This window comes from Zosterops lateralis (assembly GCF_965231275.1).
Source record: "Zosterops lateralis genome assembly, chromosome: 27".
NCBI classification, from domain to species: Eukaryota; Metazoa; Chordata; class Aves; order Passeriformes; family Zosteropidae; genus Zosterops; species Zosterops lateralis.
The window spans coordinates 2,362,397-2,387,132 of record NC_139787.1 but is presented as its reverse complement, the minus strand read 5'-3'; the positions used below and the strand labels follow the sequence as shown (position 1 = coordinate 2,387,132).

The following is a 24,736-nucleotide window of genomic DNA, read 5'->3' as shown; positions in this document are numbered from 1 at the left end:
ATGGCCACAGTGATCCTCCATAGTCACAGTGACACCCCAATAGCCATGGTGACATCCCATGGTCACAGTGACACCCAATGGCCATGGTGACACCCCAACGGCCACAGTGGCATCCCAAGGTCACAGTGACACCCCCATGATCACACTGCTACCATGGTGACAATGTCTCCCAACCTCAGGGACACCCCCATGAGCACTGTGACACCTCCGTCTCCACAGTGTCACCCCCTGCCCACCCTGGGGATCCCCCCAATGGCCACAGTGACCCTGCACAGCCACAGTGTGACCACAGTGCCACCCCCCTGCCCAGCCCTGGGGACAGCCTGGTGGCCACAGTCCCACCCTGGGGACTCCCCATGACCACAGTACCATCCCCATGGCCACAGAGCCATCACAGTGACCACAGTGACCCCCTTCCATGGCCACAGTGACTCCCCCATGGCCACAGTGACCCCCCCATGGCCACAGTGACTCCTCCATGGCCACAGAGCCACCGTGGTGACCACAGTGACCCCATGGTGACCCCCTGGTGACCACAGTGACCCCCCCATGGCCACAGAGCCACCCTGGTGACCGCAGTGTGACCCCTCCTCTGACCACAGCACCACCACAGTGACCACAGTGACACCTCTGTCACCAAAGTGATGCCTCCCCTCCCTCCTCCCCATGGCCTCAGTAATTCTCCAGTGACCACAGTGACCACCCCATGACCACAGTGACCCCCTGGTGACCACAATGACCCCTCCATGACCACAGTGCCTTCCCCATGGCCACAATGCCACCTTGGTGACCACAATGACCCTTTGATGAGCACAATGCCACCCTGGTGACCACAGTGACCTGGTGACCACAATGCCACCCTGGTGACCACAGTGACCTCTCCCACACACAGTGATCCCCCGCCATGGCCACAATGACCCCCTGGTGACCACAGTGACCCCTCCCATGGCCCCCCATGGCCACAACACCACCCTGGTGACCACAGGGTCACTTTGGTGACCACAATGACCCCCTGGTGACCACAGTGACCCCTCCCACGGCCCCCCATGGCCACAACGCCACCCTGGTGACCACAGTGACCCCTTGGGTGACCACCCCCACCACCGCAGTGCCACCTGTCACCGCTCCCCAATGACCTCCGTGTCACCCTGCTGCCCCCCCCAGTGACCCCGCTGACCCCCCCGCGCCCCCCCGCGGTGCCCCCCCCGCCCACGGCCGCCCGGTGCCCGCCGCCCCCTCCCCACGCCGACGATGCCGGTGGCCACGGTGACGCCGGTGCTGGCCGTGACCTCCACGCCCACGGTAATGGCCCGGGGCTGGCAGGGGGCTGGGGGGCGGGGGGGGCACCGCGGGGGGGGTCCCCTGCCCGCCAGGGGGGTCCCCGTGCCCACCGGGACTGTCCCCCCAGGCCGGCCGCGAGTACTCGCCCGCGGCCACCACCTCCGAGAATGGCGGCGGGAAGAGGAAACAGAAGGAGAAGGAGCTGGACGAGCTCAAGAAGGAGGTGAACCTGGTGAGTGGGGACACGGGGACAGCGACAGGGGACAGGGGAACATGGGGGGTATGGGGGGTGTGGGGGGTCACAGGGGACATGGGGGACACAGAGGACATGGGGGACATGGGGACATGGGGACAACAACAGGGGGACATGGGGGGATGGGGGCATGGGGGACATGGGGGACACAGAGGGTGTAGGGGACACTGAGGGCCATAGGAGGCATAGGGGACACGTGGGACATGGGGGACATGGGGGGACATGGAGAGTATGGCAGACGCAGGGGACATGGGGGGCACAGGGGCATAGGGGACATGGCGGCATAGGGGACATGGGGGACATGGGGGGCATGGGGACAGCGACAGGGGGACAGGGAGACAGGGGGACAGGGGAGTATGGAGGGGCACTGGGGGCATGGGGGACATGGAGGACATGGGGGGACATGGAAAGTATGGTAGACACAGGGGACATGGACATGGGGACATAGGGGACATGGGGGACACATGGGGCATAGGGGACATGGGTGGGGGCATGGGGGGCATGGACGGTATGGGGACTATGGGGGACATGGGGGACAGAGGGGCAGGGGGACATAGGGGATATGGGGGACATTGGGACCATGGGGACATGAGGGACATGGGGGACATGGGGATGGTGGCCCTGTCACTGCATTCCTGGGGACACAGGTGATGTGGGGGACACGGGTGACATGGAGGATATGGGTGACACTGGGACCATGGGGACAATGCAGGGACATAGTTATATAGGTGACATGGGTGACACTGGGGACATGGGGAATGTGGGTGACATGGGACGAAGGGGACAGTGGTTATGTCATGTCACTCATAGGGACATGGGTGACAGAGGGGACATGAGGGACATGGGGATGTCATCCTGCCCAAGAGGACATGGGTGGCATGGATGACATGGGGGACATAGGGGACATAGGGACATAGAGGACATGAGGGGACATGGGGACAGTGGCCATGCCATTCCATCCATGGGAACATGGGTGACACGGGGGACAATGATGACATGGGCACAGCAATCAATGGTGGCTGTGCCATCCCATCCACGGGGACATGGGTCATGTGGGGGACATGGAGGACGTGGGGGACCGTGGCGACAGTGGCCATGTCATTGCATGCATGAGGACAGAGATGACATGGGTGACATGGAACTGTGAGGACATGAGAGACATGAGGGACATGGGACAATGGGGACAGTGGCCGTGCCACCCTGGGTGGGGGGACATGGGGGACATGAGTGATATGGGTGACATGGGTGACATGGGACTGTGGGGACAGTGACCATGCCACCCCATTCAGGGGGACATGGGTGACATGGGGACAGCTGAACACACCACCCCAGCTGGGGTGACACAGTGACGTGGGTGACATGGGACTCCAGGGACAGCTGGTTGTGTCATCCCATCCAGAGGGACGTGGGTGACATGGGGCCATGGGGACATGCCACCCTGCTGGGGTGACCTGGGGTCATGGGGACAGCTGGTCATGTCACCCAGCTGAGGTGACACAGTGACGTGGGTGACGTGGGTGATGTGGGACTCCGGGGACAGCTGGCCGTGCCACCCCCTCCTGAGGGACACGGGTGACATGGGGCCATAGGCACAGTGGCCACACCACCCTGGCTGGGGGGACACGGGTGACAGGGGGGACCAGGGGACAGCTGGCCATTCCCTCTGCGTGGGGGGACATGGGTGACAGGGGACAGTGGGGACAGCTGGCCATTCCCTCTGCGTGGGGGGACACGGGTGACAAGGAACAGTGGGGACAGCTGGCCCTCCACCCTGGCTGCGGGGACACGGTGACAGGGGTGACATTTGTCCCTCAGGATGACCACAAACTGTCCCTGGATGAACTGGGCAGGAAGTACCAGGTGGACCTGTCCCGGGTGAGATGTCCCCTTGCCCTTGTGTCCCCATGTCCATGTGTCCTTGTGTCCTTGTGTCCCCATGTCCCAGTGTCCTCGTACCTTCACAATCCTGGACCCCAATGTCCCCCTGTCCCCATGTGCCCCTTGTCCCCATGTCCCCTTGTCCCACGCTCAGTGCCACCTCCAGCACCCCCATCCCTCCTGTCCCTATGGGTCATCCCTGGCCATGTCCCCCTGTCCCCTCCTGTCCCCTCCTGTTCCCAAGGGTCCTCCCACCCAGACCCCCCCATCACCCTCCTTGTCCCCAATATCCCCTGGTCATTCCCCCCATAGCCCCCCCCTCATGTCCCCACTGTCCCCTGCCTACACCTGCATCATCCCCATGTCCCCAGTGTCCTCTGCCCATACCCCTCATTGACACCCCCATGTCCTCAGTGTCCTCTGCCCATGTCCCCAGTGTCCTCTGCCCATACCCCTCACTGACACCCCCATGTCCTCAGTGTCCTCTGCCCATGTCCCCAGTGTCCTCTGCCCATACCCCTCATTGACACCCCCATGTCCCCAGTGTCCTCTGCCCGTATCCCCCATCACCCCCATGTCCCCAGTGTCCCCTGGTCATACTCCCCACAGCCCTCCCCATGTTCCCAGTCTCCCTTGCCCATGCCCCCCCTCACCCCCATGTTCCCCGTGTCCCCTGGCTGTGTCCCCGTGTCCCCATATCCCTATGTGTGGCTGTGCCCCCATGTCCTCTGTGTCCCCTGCCCATCACCTCCATGTCCCCAGTGTCCCCTGATCATACTCCCCACAGCCCTTCCCATGTCCCCACTCTCCCTTGCCCATGCCCCCCCTCACCCTCATGTCCCCAGTGTCCCCTGCCTGTGCCCCCATATCCTCTGTGTCCCCTGCCCATCACCCTCCATGTCCCCAGTGTCCCTTGCCCATACCTCTCCTCACCCTTCAGTCGCCAATGTCCCCTGTCTGTGTCCCCATGTCCCCAGTGTCCCCTGGCTGTCCCTGATGTCCCCTGCCCGTGCCCCCCATCACCCTCATGTCCCCCCTCACCTCCATGTCCCCAGTGTCCCCTGGCTGTGTCCCCGTGTCCCCATGTCCCTGATGTCCCCTGCCCGTGCCCCCCATCACCCTCATGTCCCCCCTCACCCCCATGTCCCCAGTGTCCCCTGGCTGTGTCCCCCATCACCTCCAGTGTCCCCTGCCCGTGCCCCCCATCACCCCCACGCCCCGGGGTGTCCCCGGTGTCACCGTGTCCCCCCGGCAGGGCCTGACCAACGCGCGGGCGGCCGAGATCCTGGTCCAGGACGGCCCCAACGCGCTGACCCCGCCGCCCACGACCCCCGAGTGGGTGAAGTTCTGCCGGCAGCTCTTCGGGGGCTTCTCCATCCTGCTCTGGATCGGCGCCATCCTCTGCTTCCTGGCCTACGGCATCCAGGCCGCCATGGAGGACGAGCCTGCTAATGACAACGTGAGGGGACATGGGGACATGGGGGGAAATAGGGGACATGGGGGGAATGGGGGGCATGGAGGGCACTAGGAGGAATAGGGGACACAGGGGACACTGGGGTCACTGGGGGTATGGGGGGAATAGGGGACATGGGCAGTGAGGGAGGACAGGAGCATTATGGGGACACTGGGGGTATAGGGGACACTGGGGACACTGGAGGCATGGGGGTCATGGAGTGCACGGGGGCACTGTGGGGAATAGAGGACATGGGGACACTGGGGGTACAGGGACACAGGGGACATGGGGGAATGGGGGGCACGGGAGCATTAGAGGAACACTGTGGAGCTGGGGACAATGGGGACATGGGGGCACAGGGGGCACAGGGGCACGGGAACATGGGGGGCAGGGGGGGCATGGAGGTCATAGGGGGAATGGGGACACGGGGGCCACAGGGGCATGGGGGGAGATAGGAACACTTGGGGCACGGGGAGAACAGAGAGCAGGGGGAGACCACGAGCAGTAAGGGGGGACAGGAGCATTATGGGGACAGTGGGGGTATGAGGAGTATGGGGGGCACGGGGGCATTATGGGGACACTGGGGACACTGGGGGTATGGGGGGAATAGGGGACACAGGGGATATGAGGAGACCACAGGCAGTGAGGGGAGATGGGAGCATTATGGGGACAGTGGGGTATGGGGGGCACGGGGGGCACAGGGAACACTGTGGGGAATAGGGGACATGGGGACACTGGGGACACGGTGGGAATGGGCAATGAGAGGGGACAGGAGCATTATGGGGACACTGGGGTATGGGGGGCACAGGGGGCACAGGGAACACTGTGGGGAATAGGGGACATGGGGAGAGCATGTGTGTCATGAGGACAGAGACATCAAGCAGGACAGGGACATCATGGGGACACAGGTGTCACAGAGACAGAGACATTGAGAGGGACAGGGACATCACAGGGACATGGGTGTCACAGGGACAGGGACATCGAGTGGGACAGGGACATGATGGAAGGCACCGGGGGCACAGACAGCGAGAGGGGCCAGGGCATGATGGGGGCAGGGGAATGACAGGGACACAGGGGACAGGGGTGCCATGGGGAGGGCACAGACAGTGAAGGGGGACAGGGACATCACAAAGGGCATGGATGTCACTGGGATGGGGACATTGTGGGGACAGGGACACTATGGGGAGGGACATCATGGGGGGACATGGGGGTGGCATAGGTGTCGTGGGGACAGGCACCTTGAGGGGGACAGGGGCATTGTGGTGGCACGGGGGGCATGGCAGAGAGAGGGGACAGGGACACTGTGGGGACAGGGACACCATGGGGACACAGTGAGCACGGTGGGCACTGCGGGGACACTGGGATCATGGGGACAGGGACAGGCACTGAGCAGGGACAGGCACTGAGCCATGGGGACACTGGCCCTGGGGACACACACTGGGGAGTGGCACAAACCAATGTCCCCTTGTCCCCTCCCCACCCCGTGCCACTCTCAGGGGGCCCAGCTGTGGGCTGGGGGGATGTCAGACCACCCTGGCTGGCACTGGGGGTGTCCCCTCCCTGTCCCCCTGCCCTGGGGGTCCCTGGGGGGGTCCACGGTGCCCCCCAGGTGCTCAGGTGTCACCCCCTGCCCGGTGCCAGCTGTACCTGGGGGTGGTCCTGGCCGCCGTTGTCATTGTCACCGGCTGCTTCTCCTACTACCAAGAGGCCAAGAGCTCCAAGATCATGGACTCCTTCAAGAACATGGTGCCCCAGGTGGGTGGGGGTCCCGGGGGGTCCTGGGGGGTTCCAGGGGGGAGGTGGGCACCCCTTGAGGTGGTCGGTGCCCCCCCAGCAAGCGCTGGTGATCCGCGAGGGAGAGAAGATCCAGATCAACGCCGAGAACGTCGTGGTCGGGGACCTGGTGGAGGTGAAGGGAGGGGACAGAGTGCCCGCGGACATGAGGATCATCTCCTCACACGGCTGCAAGGTGGGTATGGGGACATTGGGGACATTGGAGACACTGGGGACATTGGGGACACTGGGTGGGGACAGAGTGCCCACGGACATGAGGATCATCTCCTCCCATGGCGGCAAGGTGGGCACGGGGACACTGGGGACATTGGGTGGGGACAGAGTGCCCGCAGACATGAGGATCATCTCCTCACACGGCTGCAAGGTGGGCACAGGGGGCGTTGTGGGGGCATTGGGGACACTGGGGACACTGGGGACATTGGGGACATTGGGTGGGGACAGAGTGCCCGCAGACATGAGGATCATCTCCTCACATGGCTGCAAGGTGGGCACGGGGACACTGGGGACATTGGGGACATTGGGGACACAGCGGGACACTGGCGACACTGGGGGCATTGGGGACACTGGGGACATTGGGGACACTGGGGACTTTGAGGACACTGGGGACACTGGGTGGGGACAGAGTGCCCGCGGACATGAGGATCATCTCCTCACACGGCTGCAAGGTGGGCACGGGGACACTGGGGACATTGGGGACACTGGGGACATTGGGTGGGGACCCCTCGTACCCCAATTCCCCCCATATCCCCCAAACTCACCCCCACCCCCATACCCCAGTTCCTACTGAGCCCCCAAACCCACCCCTACCCCAATTCCCACTGAATCCCATACCCGTGTACCCCAAAATCCCACTGAACCCCCAATCCCACCCATACCTCTGTACCCCAAATCCCCCCGTATCCCCAAACCCATCCATACCCCATATCCCAATTCCCATCAAATCCCCAAACCCACCTGTACCCCATAATCCCCATACCCCAATTCCCACTGTACCCCCAAACCCACCCATACCCCCATAGCCCAAAATTCCACTGAACCCCAAACCCACCTGTACCCCCTGTACCCCAATTCCCCTCATATCCCCAAACCCATCCATACGCCAATTCCCACTGAATCCTATACCCCTTACCCCCCGTACCCCAATTCCCCCATATCCCCCAAACCCACCTGTACACCCCATACCCCAAAATCCCACTGAACCCCAAACCCACCCGTACCCCCCAAACTGCACTGACCCCCCTGTGCCCCCATTTCCCACTGCAGGTGGACAACTCCTCTCTGACGGGGGAGTCGGAGCCGCAGACGCGCTCCCCGGAGTTCACACACGAGAACCCGCTGGAGACACGGAACATCTGCTTCTTCTCCACCAACTGCGTGGAGGGTGGGCACTGCCATCCCCCCGAGACCCCCACGGGGTCCTCGGGATCCTTGTCACCCTCATCCTGTCCCCTTGTCACCCTGGTCCTGTCCCTGGGCCCTTTGTCACACTTGTGCTGTCCCTGGGCCCTTTGTCACCCTTATTCTATTCCCAGGATCCTTGTCACCCTTGTCCTGTCCCATTGTCACCCTCGTCCTGTCCCCTTGTCACCCTCACCCTGTCCCCAGGCCCTTTGTCACCCTTATCCTATTCCCGAGATCCTTGTCACCCTCGTCCTGTCCCCAGGATCCTTGTCACCCTTGTGCTGTCCCCTTGTCACTCTGGTCCTGCCTCCATGCCCTTTGTCACCCTGGGCCTGTCCCCTTGTCACCCTCACCCTGTCCCTGGGCCCTTTGTCACCCTCACCCTGACCCCATGGTCTTTGTCACCCTCACCCTGTCCCTGGGCCACTTGTCACACTGGTCCTGTCTCTTTGTCACTCTTGTCCTGTCCCTGGGCTTTTTGTCACCCTCATCCTGTCCCACTGTAACCCTCATCCTGTCTCCAGGATCCTTGTCCCCCTTGTGCTGTCACCCTGGTGCTGTCCCCGGGCTCTTTGTCCCCTCATCCTGTCCCCATTCCCTTTGTCACCCTGGTCCTGTCCCTGTCCTCCTCATCCTGTCCCTGTTCTCTTTGTCACCCTCATCCTGTCTGCATTCCCATTGTCCCTCTGTCTGTGTCCCCAGGCCCTTTATCACCCTGTTCGTGCCCCAGGCCCTTTGTCACCCTGATCCTTTCCCTGGACTCTTTATCACCCTCATCCTGTCCCCAAGCCCTTTGTCACCCTTGTTCTGTCCCCGGACCTGTTGTCACCCTGTTCCTATCCCTGGGCTCTTTGTCACCCTCATCCTGTCCCCAGGCCTGTTGTCACCCTCACCCTGTCTCCAGGCTCTTTGTCACCCTCGTGCTGTCCCTGGGCCCTTTGTCACCTTCATCCTGTCCCCTTTGTCACCCTGTTCCTGTCCCCTGGCCCTTTGTCACCCTTGTGCTGTCCCTTCATTCTGTCACCCTCATCCTGTCCCTGGGCCCTTTGTCACCCAGTTCCTGTCCCTGTTCTCTTTGTCACCTTCATCCTGTCCCCGTTCCCTTTGTCACCCTGGTCCTGTTCCCGAGCCCGTTGTCACCCTTGTGCTATCCCTTCACTCTGTCACCCTCATCCTGTCCCCGGGCCCTTTGTCACCCTGGTCCTGTCCCTGTCCCCCTCATCCTGTTTCCGTTCTTTGTCACCCTCACCCTGTCCCTGAGCCTGTTGTCACCCTGGACCTGTCTCCATTCCCTTTGTCACCCTCATTCTGTCCCACTTCCCTTTGTCACCCTTGTGCTGTCCCTGGACCCGTTGTCACCCTGTTCCTTTCCCCGGGCTCTTTGTCACCCTCGCCCTGTCCCTGGGGTTCTTTGTCACTCTGTTCCTGTCCCTGGGCCTGTTGTCACCCAGTTCCTGTTCCTGTTCTCTTTGTCACCCTCATCCTGTCCCCATTCCCATTGTCCCCCTGCCCCTATTCCCCTCGTCCCCCTGTCCCTGTCCCCTGACCCTCTGTCCCCCTGTCCCCATCCCCATTGTCCCCCTGTCTGTGTCCCCTGACCCTCTGTCCCCCTGTCCGTGTCCCCTGACCCTCTGTCCCTGTGTCCCTGTCCCCATTCCCACTGTCCCCCTGGCTGTGTCCCCTGACCCTCTGTCCCTGTGTCCCTGTCCCCATTCCCACTGTCCCCCTGTCCGTGTCCCCTGACCCTCTGTCCCCGTGTCCCTGTCCCCATTGTCCCCCTGTCCGTGTCCCCTGACCCTCTGTCCCCGTGTCCCTGTCCCCATTGTCCCCCTGTCCGTGTCCCCTGACCCTCTGTCCCCATGTCCCCAGGCACGGCCCGTGGCATTGTCATCTCCACGGGTGACCGCACGGTGATGGGCAGGATCGCCTCGCTGGCCTCGGGGCTGGAGGTGGGGCGCACGCCCATCGCCATGGAGATCGAGCACTTCATCCGCCTCATCACCGGCGTCGCCGTCTTCCTCGGCCTCTCCTTCTTCATCCTCTCCCTCATCCTGGGATACACCTGGCTGGAGGCCGTCATCTTCCTCATCGGCATCATCGTGGCCAACGTGCCCGAGGGGCTGCTGGCCACCGTCACCGTGAGTGACGGGCTGGGGGCGCTGCCAGGGCACTGGGAGGGCACTGGGAGCACTGGGAGCACTGGGAGGGCACTGGGAGCACTTGTTGGGGGGCTACACCATCATCTTCCTCATGGGCATCATTGTGGCTGAGAGGCTGCTGGCCACCATCACTATGAGGGACTGGGAGGGCACTGCAAGAGCACTGGGAGGGTACTGGGAAGGAACTGGGAACACTGGGAGGGCACTGGGAAGGAACTGGGAACACTGGGAGGGCGCTGGGAGCACTGGGAGGGCAATAGAGGCATTATTGTGGGACTACACCATCACCATCCTCATGGCCATCATTGGGCTGCTGGTCACCATCGCCACACTGGGAGGGGGGTTTGGGGCCCTGGGTTCAGTTTTGGGGTGCTGTGGGGGGGTCCACAGGCTCCATACCGGGGGTCCCACCCCCTGTGACCACCCCGAGGTGCCCCCCAGGTGTGCCTGACCCTGATCACAATGGGGGTCCGGGCATCGAGGGCACACTGAGGGCACATTGTGGGGGTTCTGGTGCCAGTTTTGGTGTTGCAGGGGAGTCTCTGCACCCCCTATGGGGGCTCTGGTGCCAATTTTGGGGTCATGGGGGGGTCTCTGTACCCCGTACTGGGGGTTCTGGTGCCAGATTTGGAGTCAGGGGGGATTTTGTCCACCCCATATTGGGGTCCCACCCCTTGTAACCCTCCCAGGCTGCCCCCCAGGTGTGCCTGACCCTGATCACAGTGGGGGTCTGGGCACTGAGCGCACAAATGGCATATTGGGGGGTTCTGGTGCCAGTTTTGGGGTCATGGTGGGTCTGCACACCCCATATTGGGGTCCCACCCCCCGTGACCCCCCGGGTGCCCCCCAGGTGTGCCTGACGCTGACGGCCAAGCGCATGGCCAGGAAGAACTGCCTGGTGAAGAACCTGGAGGCCGTGGAGACCCTCGGCTCCACCTCCACCATCTGCTCGGACAAGACGGGCACGCTGACCCAGAACCGCATGACCGTGGCCCACATGTGGTTCGACAACCAGATCCACGAGGCCGACACCACCGAGGACCAGTCGGGTGCGTGGGGGGCACCCCAAAATCCCCAATGGCCCCAGGACCCCTATGCCCCGGAACCCCAATGCCCCGGGAACTCGGTACCCACACCCCCTTGAACCCAAATCCCCTGGCACCCCAATGCCCTGGAACCCCAATGTCTTGGGACCTTGGTATCCAAATCCTCTGAGACCCTGATCCCCTGGAACCCCAATATGCTGGGAACTCGGTACCCAAACCCCCTGGCACCCCAACCTCCTAGAACCCCAATCCCCAACACCCCCTGGAACCCCAGTGTGCCAGGAACTCGGTACCCAAATCCTCTGACACTCCAATACCCTGGAACCCAAATCCCCCACACCTCAATCTCCTGGAACCCCAAGGCCCCGAGAACTTGGTACCTCAATACTCTGGGTCCCCAATACCCTGGAACCCCAATGCCCTGGAAATCCAGTACCCAAATCCTCTGGCAGTCCAATCCCCTAGAACCCAAATCCTCTGGAACCCTAATACCTTGGGACCTCAGTACCCAAATCCTCTGACACCCCGATCCCCTGGAACCCCAATGCCCTGACACCCCAATACCCTGGAACCCCAATCCCCCAGCACCTCAATTTCCCAGAACCCCAAACCCCCTGGCACCCTGATGCTGTGGAACCCAAATGCCCCAGGACCTTGGTAACCAAATCCTCTGGAACCCCAATCCCCTGACACCTCAATCCTCTGGAACCCAAATCCCCTGGAACCCAAATCCTCTGGAACCTCAAACACCTGGAACTTCAGCACCTCCAATCCCGCGGGCACTGTAACCCCCTGGCACCCCAAACCCCTCAGACTCTGAACCCCTGGCCCCCCAATTCCCTGGCACCCCAAACCCCCAGTACCCCAATCCCCCTGGCACCCCTATTCCGTGACACACCAATCCCCAGGCACTGTAACCCCTTGGCACCCCAAACCCCTCAGAACCTGAACCCCTCGGATCCTGAGCCCCCAGGATCCCATTTTCCTGGCACCCCAAACCCCCAGTGCCACAATCCATCAGGCATTGTCATCCCCTTGCAACCCAAACCCCTCGGACCCTGAGCCCCTGGCACCCCAAACCCCTCAGACCCTAAACCTTCAGCAGCCCAAATCCCTGGCACCCCAAACCCCCAGTACCTCAATCCCCCAGGCACTTGCACCCCAAATCCTTCAGATCCTGAACCCCCAGCACCCCAAACCCCCCCCAACACCCCGAACCCCCCAACACCCTGACCCCGCTGTCCCTCCCCTTGTCCCCCTTTCCCTGGCCCGTGTCCCCCCCCGTTCCCCCACCCCAGGGGTCCCCCTTTTCCCAGGCCTCACCCTCCCTTGTCCCCCCACTCCCTTTCCCCTGTCCCCCTTCCCGGGACCCCTCTCTGAGGTCACAGGGGAGTCCCCACCCGTCTGGGGTGTCCCCTGCATGTCCCCGACAGTGCCCAATGTCCCCAGGTGCCACCCTTGACAGGCACTTGCCCGTGTGGGTGACCCTGGTGACACCAGGGTGGTCAGTGGGTGACACCAGGGTGGTCAGTGGGTGACACCAGGCATACCCTGACTGTCCCTGCTGTCCCCAGGTGCCACCTTTGACAAGTGCTCTCCCACGTGGGTAGCCCTGGTGACACTGGGGTGGTGGATAGGTGACACAGGTGACACTGATGACACCCCTGACTGTCCCCACTGTCCCCAGGTGCCACCTTCAACAAGCACTCTCTCACATGGGCAGCCCTGGTGACACTGGGGTGATCAATGGGTGACACCGGGCTGGTCAGTGGGTGTCACTGATGTGATCAATGGGTGGCACCAGTGACATTGGTGACAGCAGTGACTGTCCCTGCTGTCCCCAGGTGTCACCTTCGACAAGCGCTCCCCGACCTGCGCGGCCCTGGTGACACTGGGGTGATCAATGGGTGGCGCTGGTGGCACCAGGGTGGTCAGTGCGTGGTCAGTGGGTGGCACAGGTGACACCCCTGACTTGTCCCCGGTGTCCCCAGCTGCCACCTTCGACAAGCGCTCTCCCACCTGGGCGGCCCTGGTGACACTGGGGTGATCAATGGGTGTCACTGATGTGGTCAGTGGGTGGCACAGGTGACACCCCTGACTTGTCCCCGGTGTCCCCAGGTGCCACCTTCGACAAGCGCTCCCCCACCTGGGCGGCCCTGGTGACACCGGGGTGGTGAATAGATGACACTGAGGTGGTCAGTGGGTGTCACCGATGTGGTCAGTGGGTGGCACCAGTGACACTGATGACACCAGTGACTGTCCCTGCTGTCCCCAGCTGCCACCTTCGACAAGCGCTCCCCCACCTGGGTGGCCCTGGTGACACCGGGGTGGTCAGTGGGTGGCAGTGGGGTGGTCAATGGGTCACAGTGGGATGATCAATGGGTAACACTGATGACACCAGTGACTGTCCCTGCTGTCCCCAGCTGCCACCTTCGACAAGCGCTCCCCCACCTGGGCGGCCCTGGTGACACTGGGGTGATCAATGGGTGTCACTGATGTGGTCAGTGGCTGGCACAGGTGACACCCCTGACTTGTCCCTGGTGTCCCCAGGTGCCACCTTCGACAAGCGCTCCCCCACCTGGGCGGCCCTGGTGACACCGGGGTGGTCAGTGGGTGGCAGTGGGGTGGTCAATGGGTCACAGTGGGATGATCAATGGGTAACACTGATGACACCAGTGACTGTCCCTGCTGTCACCAGCTGCCACCTTCGACAAGCGCTCCCCGACCTGGGCGGCCCTGGTGACACCGGGGTGGTCAGTGGGTGTCACTGATGTGGTCAGTGGCTGGCACAGGTGACACCCCTGACTGTCCCCGGTGTCCCCAGGTGCCACCTTCGACAAGCGCTCCCCCACCTGGGCGGCCCTGGTGACACCGGGGTGGCCAGTGGGTGTCACTGATGTGGTCAGTGGCTGGCACAGGTGACACCCCTGACTGTCCCCGGTGTCCCCAGGTGCCACCTTCGACAAGCGCTCCCCCACTTGGGCGGCCCTGGTGACACCGGGGTGGTCAGTGGGTGTCACTGATGTGGTCAGTGGCTGGCACAGGTGACACCCCTGACTGTCCCCGGTGTCCCCAGGTGCCACCTTCGACAAGCGCTCTCCCACCTGGGCGGCCCTGGCGCGCATCGCGGGGCTCTGTAACCGCGCCGTGTTCAAGCCGGGCCAGGAGAACGTCTCCATCTCCAAGGTCTGGGGGTCCCCAGGGCCCCGGGGGAGGGGACACGGCCCCGCCCGGCCCCGGTGACACCGCGCTGTCCCCTCCCCGCAGCGGGACACGGCCGGGGACGCCTCGGAGTCGGCGCTGCTCAAGTGCATCCAGCTGTCCTGCGGCTCCGTCAAGAGGATGCGCGACCGCAACCCCAAAGTCACCGAGATCCCCTTCAACTCCACCAACAAGTACCAGGTACCCGGGGACTGGGCCAGGGAACTGGGATGGGGAACTGGGGGCACTGGGATGGGGAGCTGGGGGCACTGGGGGCACTGGGGGTAATGGGATGGGGCACTGGGACGGGGTACTGGGGGCACTGGAGGCACTGGGATGGGGCACTGGGACAGGGAACTGGGGACATTGGGGGCCCTGGGAGCACTGGGATGGGGCACTGGGAGCATTGAGGACACTGGGGGTAATGGGATGGGGCACTGGGGTGGGGAACTTGGGGCACTGGGGGCACTGGGGTGGGGAGCTGGGAGGGGGCACTGAGGCCACTGGGACAGGGAACTGGGGGAACTGGGCCAGCAAATTGGGAGCACTGGGATGGGAGAACAGGGACACTGGGGGCACTGGGATGGGGAACTGGGGACACTTGGGGGCACTGGGGGCACTGGGGTGGGGAGCTGGGAGCACAGGGACAGGGCACTGGGAGCCTTTGCGACACTGGGGGAACTGGGATGGGGAACTGGAGGCACTGGGACAGGGAACTGGGAGCATTGGGGACACTGGGAGAACTGGGATGGGGCACTGGGATGCAGAACTTGGGGCACTGGGGGCATTGGGGAATTGAGATGGGGAACTGGGACACTTACTGGGATGGAGCACTGGGGGCACTGGGATGAGGGTCTGGGAAGGGGAACTGGGGACACTGCGGTGGGGGACTGGGGGCACTGGTAGCAACAGGTGAAGAGCACCGGGGCCCTGGGATGGGGCAATGGGGGAACTGGGACAGGGAACTGGGGGCACTGAGGGAACTGGGAGGAGGAATTGGGGGCACTGGGAAGCACTGGAGGCACTGGGATGGGGAACTGGGGGTAATGGGAGAGGGGAATTGGGGGCACTGGGAGCACTGGGAGGGTGTGTGTGACCTTGGAGTGGCTCTGGGTGACACTGGTGACACTGGGCAGTATTGGGTGACCTTGGGGTGACTCTGGTGACATGGGGCACTGCATGTGTGACACTGGGGTGCCTGTGGGTGACACTGGGCAGTGTGTGTGATTGACACTGGTGACACCAGGCAGCGTGTGAGTGACACTGAGGTGACACTGGGCAGTGTGTGCATGACCTGGGGTGGCTCTGGGTGACACTGGGATGTCTGTTGGTGATCCTGGGATGACACTGGGTAGCATGTGGGTGACCCTGGGGTGCCTGTGGGTGACATTGGTGACACTGGGCAGTGTATGGGGGAAACTGGGGTGGCTCTGGGTGTCACTAGGGTGGCTCTGGGTGACCCTGGGGTGACAAGGGGCAGCGTGTGTGTGACCCTGGGATGTCTGTGGGTGACACTGGTGACACCGAACAGTGTGTGTGTGTGACCCTGGGGTGACTGTGGGTGACACTGGTGACACCGAACAGTGTGTGTGTGACCCTGGGGTGGCTGTGGGTGACCCTGGGGTGACACTGGGCAGCGTGTTGGGGACACTGGGGTGGCTCTGGGTGATACTGGGGTGACACTGAAGCATGGATGGGTAACCCTGGGGGGCCTGTGGGTGACATTGGTGACACTGGGCAGCATGTGGGTGACTCTGGGGTGGCTCTGGGTGACACTGGTGACACCAGAATGGTCAGTGGGTGACACTGGTGACACTGGGCAGTATGTGTGTGACCTTGGGGTGGCTCTGTGTGACACTGGGGTGGCTGTAGGTGACGCTGGGGTGACATGGAGCAATATATGGGTGACCCTGGGGTGGTTCTGGGTGACACTGGGCAGTGTGTGGGTGATGCTGGGGTGGCTCTGGGTGACACTGGTGACACTGAACAGTGTGTGGCAGACACTGGGGTGGCTCTGGATGTCACTAGGGTGACAAGGGGCAGCGTGTGGGTGATCCTGGGATGTGTGTGGGTGACACTGGTGACACTGGGCAGCGTGTGGGTGTCACTAGGGTGGCTCTGGGTGACCCTGGAGTGACACAGGGCACTGTGTGTGTGACCCTGAGGTGCCTGTGGGTGACACTGGTTACACTGGGCAGCATGTGGGTGACCCTGGGGTGCCTATGGGTGACACTGGGGTGACTCTGGGTGACATTGGCGACACCGGGCAGCCTGGTGTGACCACACAGCGTGTGCCACCGGTGACCCCACCCCGTGTGACACCGCTGTCCCCTGTCCCCGTGAGCAGCTGTCCATCCACGAGCGCGAGGATGACCCCCAGGGGCACCTGCTGGTGATGAAGGGCGCCCCCGAGCGGATCCTGGACCGCTGCTCCCGCATCCTCCTGCAGGGGCAGGAGCAGCCCCTGGACCAGGAGATGCGAGAGGCCTTCCAGAACGCCTACCTGGAGCTGGGGGGGCTCGGCGAGAGGGTCCTGGGTATGTCCAGGGAGGGTCTCAGAGGGTCCTGGGGGGGTCCTGGGGGGTCCTGAGTGGGGTCCCAGGGGGATTTGGGGGTCCCCGGGGGGATTTGGGGGAGCTGCACTGAGATGAGAAGGAGAAAGAACTTTCCAAAATGCCTACCTGGAGCTGGAGGGACTCGGGGAGAGGGTCCTGGAAGGTCCTGGGTACATCTGGGGGGGACCTCGTGGTCCCCAGAGGTGCTGACCCTGGTGTCCCCAGAATTCTGTCACCTGTACCTGCCCCCAGACAGGATCCTGGGGGTCTCTGTGGAGTCTCACTGTGGGGTCTCACTGTCCCCACGGTGTCCCCAGAGTTGTCACCTGTACCTGCCCCCGGACAAGTCCTTTGTGGTGTCCCTGGTGTCTCACTGTCCCTGCGGTGTCCCCAGGGTTCTGTCACCTGTACAGGTGTCCCTGTGGGGTCTCACTGTCCCCACGGTGTCCCCAGGGTTCTGTCACCTGTACAGGTGTCCCTGGCAGTGTCTCACTGTCCCCACGGTGTCCCCAGGGTTCTGTCACCTGTACAGGTGTCCCTGTGGGGTCTCACTGTCCCCGCGGTGTCCCCAGGGTTCTGTCACCTGTACAGGTGTCCCTGGTGTCACACTGTCCCTGTGATGTCCCCAGGATTCTGTCACCTGTACAGGTGTCCCTGGTGTCACACTGTCCCTGTGATGTCCCCAGGGTTCTGTCACCTGTACAGGTGTCCCTGGTGTCACACTGTCCCTGTGATGTCCCCAGGGTTCTGTCACCTGTACAGGTGTCCCTGGTGTCACACTGTCCCCGTGATGTCCCCAGGATTCTGTCACCTGTACAGGTGTCCCTGGCAGTGTCTCACTGTCCCCGCGGTGTCCCCAGGGTTCTGTCACCTGTACAGGTGTCCCTGTGGGGTCTCACTGTCCCTGCGGTGTCCCCAGGGTTCTGTCACCTGTACAGGTGTCCCTGGCAGTGTCTCACTGTCCCCACCTTGGTGTCCCCAGGGTTCTGTCACCTGTACCTGCCCCCGGACAAGTTTCCCCGCGGGTTCCGGTTCGATGCGGACGAGGTGAATTTCCCCACCAGTGACCTTTGCTTCGTGGGGCTCATGTCCATGATCGACCCCCCCCGCGCCGCCGTGCCCGACGCCGTGGGCAAGTGCCGGAGCGCCGGCATCAAGGTGGGGCCCAAAACCCCCCTGGGACCCCAGAAACCAGCCAAGACCTCCAAAGCCTTGCCCAGGACCCCAAAACCACACCAGGGACCCCCAAAACCCTGCCCAGAACCCCCAAAACACACCCAGGACCCCCCAAAACACACCTGGGACCCCCCAAAACCCTGCCCGGGACCCCCAAAACCTGTCCAGGACCCCAAAAACACACCCAGGACCCCCTAAAACCCATCCAGAACCACAAAATCCCACCCAGGATCCCAAAAATCTCACCCAGGACCACAAAAATACACCCAGGACCCCCAAACCCTGTCCAGGACCCCACAACTTACCTGGGACCCCAAAATCACCCTGAGCCCACCCAGGACACACAAACCTCCACCCAGGACCCCAAAACTCCACCCGGGACCTCCAAAAATCCACCCGGGGACCCCAAAACCCGCCCAGGACCCCCAACCCCCCCACCGAGCCCACCTGGGACCCCCAAACTCCCCCTGAGGCCATAACCCAGGACCGCCCCCCCCCCCGCAAGCTCAGCCCTCCAACCCCCCTGTACTCCCATGTCCCCTCCATGTCCCCATGTCCCCCCGTCTCTCCCTCCCTCATGCCCCCAGGTGTCCCCCAGGTGTCCCCAGTTGCTGCTGATGGTGACCCCCAGGTGTCCTCAGGTGTCCTCCAGGTGTATCCCCAGGTGTATCCCCAGTGTCCCCCAGATATCCCCAGGTGTCCCCAGCTGTCCTCAGCTGTCCCCAGCTGTCCCCAGGTGCCCCCTAGGTGTCCCCAGGTATTCCCAGCTATCCCCCAGTTGTCCCCAGGTGTCCCCAGGTGTCCCCAGGCTCTGATGGCCCCCCGTGTCCCCAGGTGATCATGGTGACCGGGGACCACCCGATCACGGCCAAGGCCATCGCCAAAGGGGTCGGGATCATCTCCGAGGGCAACGAGACCGTGGAGGACATCGCAGCCAGGCTGAACATACCTGTCAGCCAGGTGAACCCCAGGTGAGCCCCAGCTGTGACACAGGTGAGACATGGTTTAACCAGGTGAGCCCCAGGTGAGCTACAGGTGATCCCAGGTGAGACATGGATCAGGCAGGTGAACCCCAGGTGAGCTACAGGTGATCCCAGGTGAGACATGGATCAGTCAGGGGAGCCCCAAGCCACATGAACCCCAAATGAGTCAGGAAAGCCCCAGGTGAACCCCAAGTGAGATGTGGATCAGCCAGGTGAGACACAGGTGAGCTTCAGGTCAGCCAGGTGAACCCCAGGTGAGCTCCAGGGTGAGCCCCAGGGTGAACCCCAGGTGAGCTCCAGGTGATCCCAGGTGAGCCCCAGGTGAGACAGGAGAAACCCAGGTGAGCCTCAGGTCAGCCAGGTGAACCCCAGGTGAGCTCCAGGTGAGCTCCAGGTGAGACTCAGGTGAGCTGAGGAACCCCAAGTGAGCCATGTGGGGGAAGTTGAGGGGATTTGGGGTCCTCAATAAGATTTTCCCAGGAATTTCAGGGCACTGGAGCAGATTTTGGGGTGCTGACCCCCCGTGACCCCCTCAGGGAGGCCAAGGTGTGTTTGGTGCACGGGTCAGACCTCAAGAACACGAGCTGGGAGCACCTGGGGAAGGGATTTCAGGGTGATTCTGGCAGTGATCTCAGGGATTTAGAGGTCCCAGGGCATCTTCTGAGGAATTTCGGGGTGTTGGAGAAGATTTTGGGGTTTTGACCTCCTCGTGACCTCCAGGGAGGCCAAGGCGTGTTTGGTGAACAGGTCAGACCTGACGGACACAACCTGGGGACACCTGGGAAGGGGATTTCAGGGGGATCTCGGGGGTGATCCCAGGGTTGATCCCAGGGATTTTGGGGTCCCAGGGGATTTTTTTTTCCCGGGAATTTGGGGTTCTGACCCCCCCCCGTGTCCCCCAGGGAGGCCAAGGTGTGTGTGGTGCACGGGTCAGACCTGAAGGACATGACCTGGGATCACCTGGGGAGGGGATTTCAGGGGGATCCCAGGGGTGATCCCAAGGATTTTGGGATCCTGGGGGGGGGGGGGTTTCCTGGGGAATTTGTGGTTCTGACTCCGCCGTGACCCCCAGGGAGGCCAAGGCGTGCGTGGTGCACGGGTCAGACCTGAAGGACATGAGCTCGGAGCAGCTGGACGAGATCCTGCGGAACCACACCGAGATCGTCTTCGCCCGCACGTCCCCCCAGCAGAAACTGATCATCGTGGAGGGCTGCCAGAGACAGGTGACACCGCCTTGTCCCTCTGTCACCTGTGTCATCCGTGTCACCTGTGTTACCTGTGTCACCTGTGTTGCCTGTGTCATCTGTGCCACCTGTGTCACCTGTGTTACCTGTGTCACCTGTGCCACCTGTGTCATCTGTGTCACCTGTGTCACCTCTGTCACCTGTGCTACCTGTGGCACCTGAGTCACCCATGTCACCTGTGGCACCTCTGCTACCTGTGGGCACCTGTGTCACCTGTGTCCCCTGTCCCCATATCCACTTATCCCAATAGCCCTTCTCTGTCCTCTGTTCTCTGTCCCCTGTGGCACCTGTGGCACCTGTGTCACCCATGTCATCTGTGTCACCTGTGTTGCCTGTGTCACCTGTCCTCATATCCCCTTATCCCAATAGCCCTTCTCTGTCCTCTGTTCCCAATGACCCAAATGTCGCCAATGCCCCTAATGTCCCCAAAATCCGCAATATCCCTACTGTCCCCAATGCTCCCAATGTCCCCAACATCCCCAATGCCCCCAATGTCCCCAAAGCCCACAGTGTCCCCAATATCCCCAGTGTTCCCAATGATCCAAATGTCACCAATGCCCCCAGTGCCCCCAGTGCCTCCAACGCCCCCAAATCTCCCAACACCCCCAACATCCCCAATACCCCCAATGTCCCCACTGACTCCAGTGTCCCCAATGTCCATAATGCCCCCAATATCCTTACTGTCCCCAATGTTCCCCATATCCCCATACCCTCAATGCCACCAATGCCCCCAATGTCCCCAGTGTCCCCAAAGCCCTCAGTGTCCCCAATATCCCCAACGTTCCCAATGACCCAAATGTCACCAATGTCCCCAGTGCCCCCAATGTCCGCAACGTCCCCAATACCCCCAACAACCCCAATGCCCCCAAGTGTCCCCAAATCCTCCAATACCCCCAACAACCCCAATGCCCCCAATATCCCCGACAACCCCAATGCCCCCAACATTTCCAATGTCTCCAATGCCCCCAATGTCCCCAGTGTCTCCAGTGTTCCCCATATTCTCAATGTCCCCAGTGTCCCCAATGTCCCCGATATCCCCAATGCCTCCAATACCTCCAAATATCCTGAACATCACCAATGTCCCCAATAACCCAAACATCCCCAAATCCCCCAATGCCCTCAAATCCCCCAATACCCGCAATGTCCCCCATGTCCCCAACATCCCCAATGTCCCCAATACCCCCAATGTCCCCGGTGCCCCCAATGTCCCCAGTGTCCCCAAATCTCTCAATACCTGCAATGCCCTCAGTGTCCCCCATCTTGCCAATGCCCCCAATGTCCTCAATGTCCCCAATGTTCCCCATATTCCCAACCTTCCCAATACCCCCGATGTCCCCGCTGTCCCCAACGTCCCCCCCGTCCCCAGGGCGCCATCGTGGCAGTGACAGGTGACGGTGTCAACGACTCGCCGGCGCTGAAGAAGGCGGACATCGGGATCGCCATGGGCATCGCCGGCTCCGACGTGTCCAAGCAGGCGGCCGACATGATCCTGCTGGACGACAACTTCGCCTCCATCGTCACCGGCGTCGAGGAAGGTCAGGGACAGCCACAGGGGCTTGGGGACATTGGGGTGTGTTGGGGGAATTGGGGACTTTGGAGGCATTAGGGACAGTGGAGTCACTGGAGGATTTGGAGATATTGGGAATATTGGGGTCAGTTGGAGCGTTGGGGGCATTGGGGATATTGGGGGAATTGGGGGCTTTGGGGGCATTAGGGACAGTGGAGTCATTGGAGGATTTGAGGATACTGGGAATATTGAGGTCAGTTGGGGCATTGAGAGCATTGGGGACATTGGGGACATTGGGGACATTGGGGGCTTTGGGGGCATTAGGGACAGTGGAGTCATTGGAGGATTTGGGGATATTGGGGACGTTGGGGACAGTCGGGGACACTCAGGGCATTGGGGACATTGGGAGTATTGGGAGTGTTGGGGACATTATGAGCATTGGGGACATTGTGAGTATTGGGGACATTTGGGACATTCGGGATATTGGAGGAACTGGGGACATCAGGGACAGTGGAGTCATTGGAGAATTTGGGGATCTTGGGGAAATTGAGGATGTTGGGGACATCGGGGACATTTGGGGCATTGGGAATATTGGGCCATTGGGGACATTGGGAACACTGGGGACATTGGGGATATTGGGGACATTGGGGACATTGGGGGCATTGGGATTATTGGGGGCACTGTGGGCATTGGGAACACTGGGGACATTGGGGACAATAGGGATTTGGGGAACATTGGAGGTATTGAGACATTGGGGACAATGAGGACAATGGGGACAATGGGGACATTGGAGGCACTGGGAACTTTGGGGTCATTGGGGACAATGGGGACATTAGGGATTTTGAGGACATTGGAGGTGTTCGGACATTAGGGACAAGGAAGACAATGGGGACATTGGGGGCATTGGGGACATTGGGGACATTTCGGGACATTGGGGACATTGGGGATGTTGGGACATTGGGGACGTTGGGGACACTGGGGACATTGGGGAATATTTGGGACATTGGGGACATTGGAGTCATTGGGGACACTGGGGGCTTTGGGGATATTGGGAGCGTTGCAGTCATTGTGGGTATTTGGGGTATTGGGGACATTGGGAGCATTGGGGACATTGGGAGTATTGGGGATATTTGGGACACTGGGGATGTTTGGGACACTGGATATATTTGGGGACATTGGAGGTATTGGGACATTGGGGACACTGGGGACAATGGGGACATTGAAGACTTCAGGGATATTGGGGACACTGGCGGCATTGGGAGCCCTGGGGACACTGGGAACACTGGGGACATTTGGGGACATCTGGGGACGCCGCTGTCCCCTCGCAGGGCGGCTGATCTTCGACAACCTGAAGAAGTCGATCGCCTACACCCTGACCAGCAACATCCCCGAGATCACCCCGTTCCTGCTCTTCATCATCGCCAACATCCCGCTGCCCCTGGGGACCGTCACCATCCTCTGCATCGACCTGGGCACCGACATGGTGAGGGGGGACCCCAAACCCTCCTGGGGACCCCAAACCCTCCCAGGGACCCCAAACCCACCCAGGGACCCCAAATCCACCCCAAATCCATCCCTGCCAACATCCCACTGCCCTTGGGGACCGTCACCATCCTCTGCATTGACCTGGGCACCGACATGCTGAGGGGGGACCCCAAACCCTCCTGGGGACCCCAAATCCAACCAGGGATCCCAAATCCATCCCAAATCCATCATTGCCAACATCCCGCTGCCCCTGGGGACCGTCATCATCCTCTGCATCGACCTGGGCACCGACATGGTGAGGGGGGACCCAAATCCATCCCAAATCTAACCAGGGACCCCAAATCCATCCCAGGGACCCCAAATCCATCCCAAATCCAACCAGGGACCCCAAATCCATCCCAGGGACCCCAAATCCACCCCAGAGACCCCAAATCCTCCTGTCCCCGGGCACTGCCATCATGCCATGATGTGGGACAGTGGGTGACAGTGGGTGCCATGGGGGTGACATTGGGTGACAGTGGGATGGCACACAGTGACACTGCGGGTACCACAGGGTGACAGTGGGTGACAGTGGAGTGCCAGGGTGTGACACAGGGCTGATGAGGGTGACAGTGGGTGACAAGTGGGTGACAGTGGGATGCCAGCAGGTGACATTGGGTGCCAGGGGTATAACACAGGGGTGACATTGGGTGGCACTGGGTCACAATGGGATGCCAAGGGGTGACATTGGGTGCCACTGGTATGACACAGGGGTGACAGTTGGGAGACACAGGGTGAATCTGAATGATGCAGGGTGACACTGAGTGACACAAGGTGACAGTGGGTGACACAGGGTGATGCTGGGTGACACAGGGCTGACACTGGGTGACATTGGGCGCTGTGCAGTGACATTGAGTGCCATGGGTATGACACAGGGTGACACAGGGTGACACTGGGTGACATGAGGTGACCCCGGGTGACACCGCTGTCCCCTCAGGTCCCGGCCATCTCCCTGGCCTACGAGGCGGCCGAGAGTGACATCATGAAACGGCAACCGCGGAACCCCCGGAGTGACAAACTGGTCAACGAGAGGCTGATCAGCATGGCCTACGGCCAGATCGGTCAGTGGTCACTCACTGGTCACTCTGGGGTCACTCTGGGGTCACTCTGGTGTCACTGATCAGCATGGCCTACGGCCAGATCGGTCAGTGGTCACTCACTGGTCACTCTGGGGTCACTCATCAGCACGGCCTACGGCCAGATCGGTCAGTGCAGGGTCATGGGGTGATCCCAAATCCAAGGATGCTGATCCTGGGATGCTGATCCCGATCCCATGGTCCC

The 24,736-nt window shown here is 61.8% G+C and overlaps 1 protein-coding gene across 5 annotated transcripts in view; it reads left to right on the top strand.

Moving 5' to 3' along the window:
* LOC310919530 (sodium/potassium-transporting ATPase subunit alpha-2) overlaps positions 1 to 24,736 on the top strand; it is a 36,760-nt gene that overhangs the window by 2,853 nt on the left and 9,171 nt on the right. For 3 of the 5 annotated variants that reach the window (XM_083878900.1, XM_083878899.1, XM_083878901.1), the window contains exons 2-18: positions 1,409 to 1,513; positions 3,350 to 3,409; positions 4,668 to 4,871; positions 6,507 to 6,620; positions 6,700 to 6,834; positions 7,923 to 8,040; positions 9,930 to 10,198; positions 11,070 to 11,268; positions 14,342 to 14,451; positions 14,533 to 14,667; positions 16,814 to 17,003; positions 18,004 to 18,179; positions 19,032 to 19,168; positions 20,253 to 20,403; positions 21,791 to 21,959; positions 23,260 to 23,414; positions 24,393 to 24,516. In XM_083878900.1, coding sequence (XP_083735026.1) covers positions 1,409 to 1,513; positions 3,350 to 3,409; positions 4,668 to 4,871; positions 6,507 to 6,620; positions 6,700 to 6,834; positions 7,923 to 8,040; positions 9,930 to 10,198; positions 11,070 to 11,268; positions 14,342 to 14,451; positions 14,533 to 14,667; positions 16,814 to 17,003; positions 18,004 to 18,179; positions 19,032 to 19,168; positions 20,253 to 20,403; positions 21,791 to 21,959; positions 23,260 to 23,414; positions 24,393 to 24,516 — 2,551 coding nt within the window. Of the gene's footprint in view, positions 1 to 1,408; positions 1,514 to 3,349; positions 3,410 to 4,667; positions 4,872 to 6,506; positions 6,621 to 6,699; positions 6,835 to 7,093; positions 7,144 to 7,275; positions 7,325 to 7,922; positions 8,041 to 9,929; positions 10,199 to 11,069; positions 11,269 to 14,341; positions 14,452 to 14,532; positions 14,668 to 16,813; positions 17,004 to 18,003; positions 18,180 to 19,031; positions 19,169 to 20,252; positions 20,404 to 21,790; positions 21,960 to 23,259; positions 23,415 to 24,392; positions 24,517 to 24,736 lie in introns of those variants that run through there. The other 2 variants (XM_083878903.1, XM_083878902.1) reach the window with 2 other exon arrangements.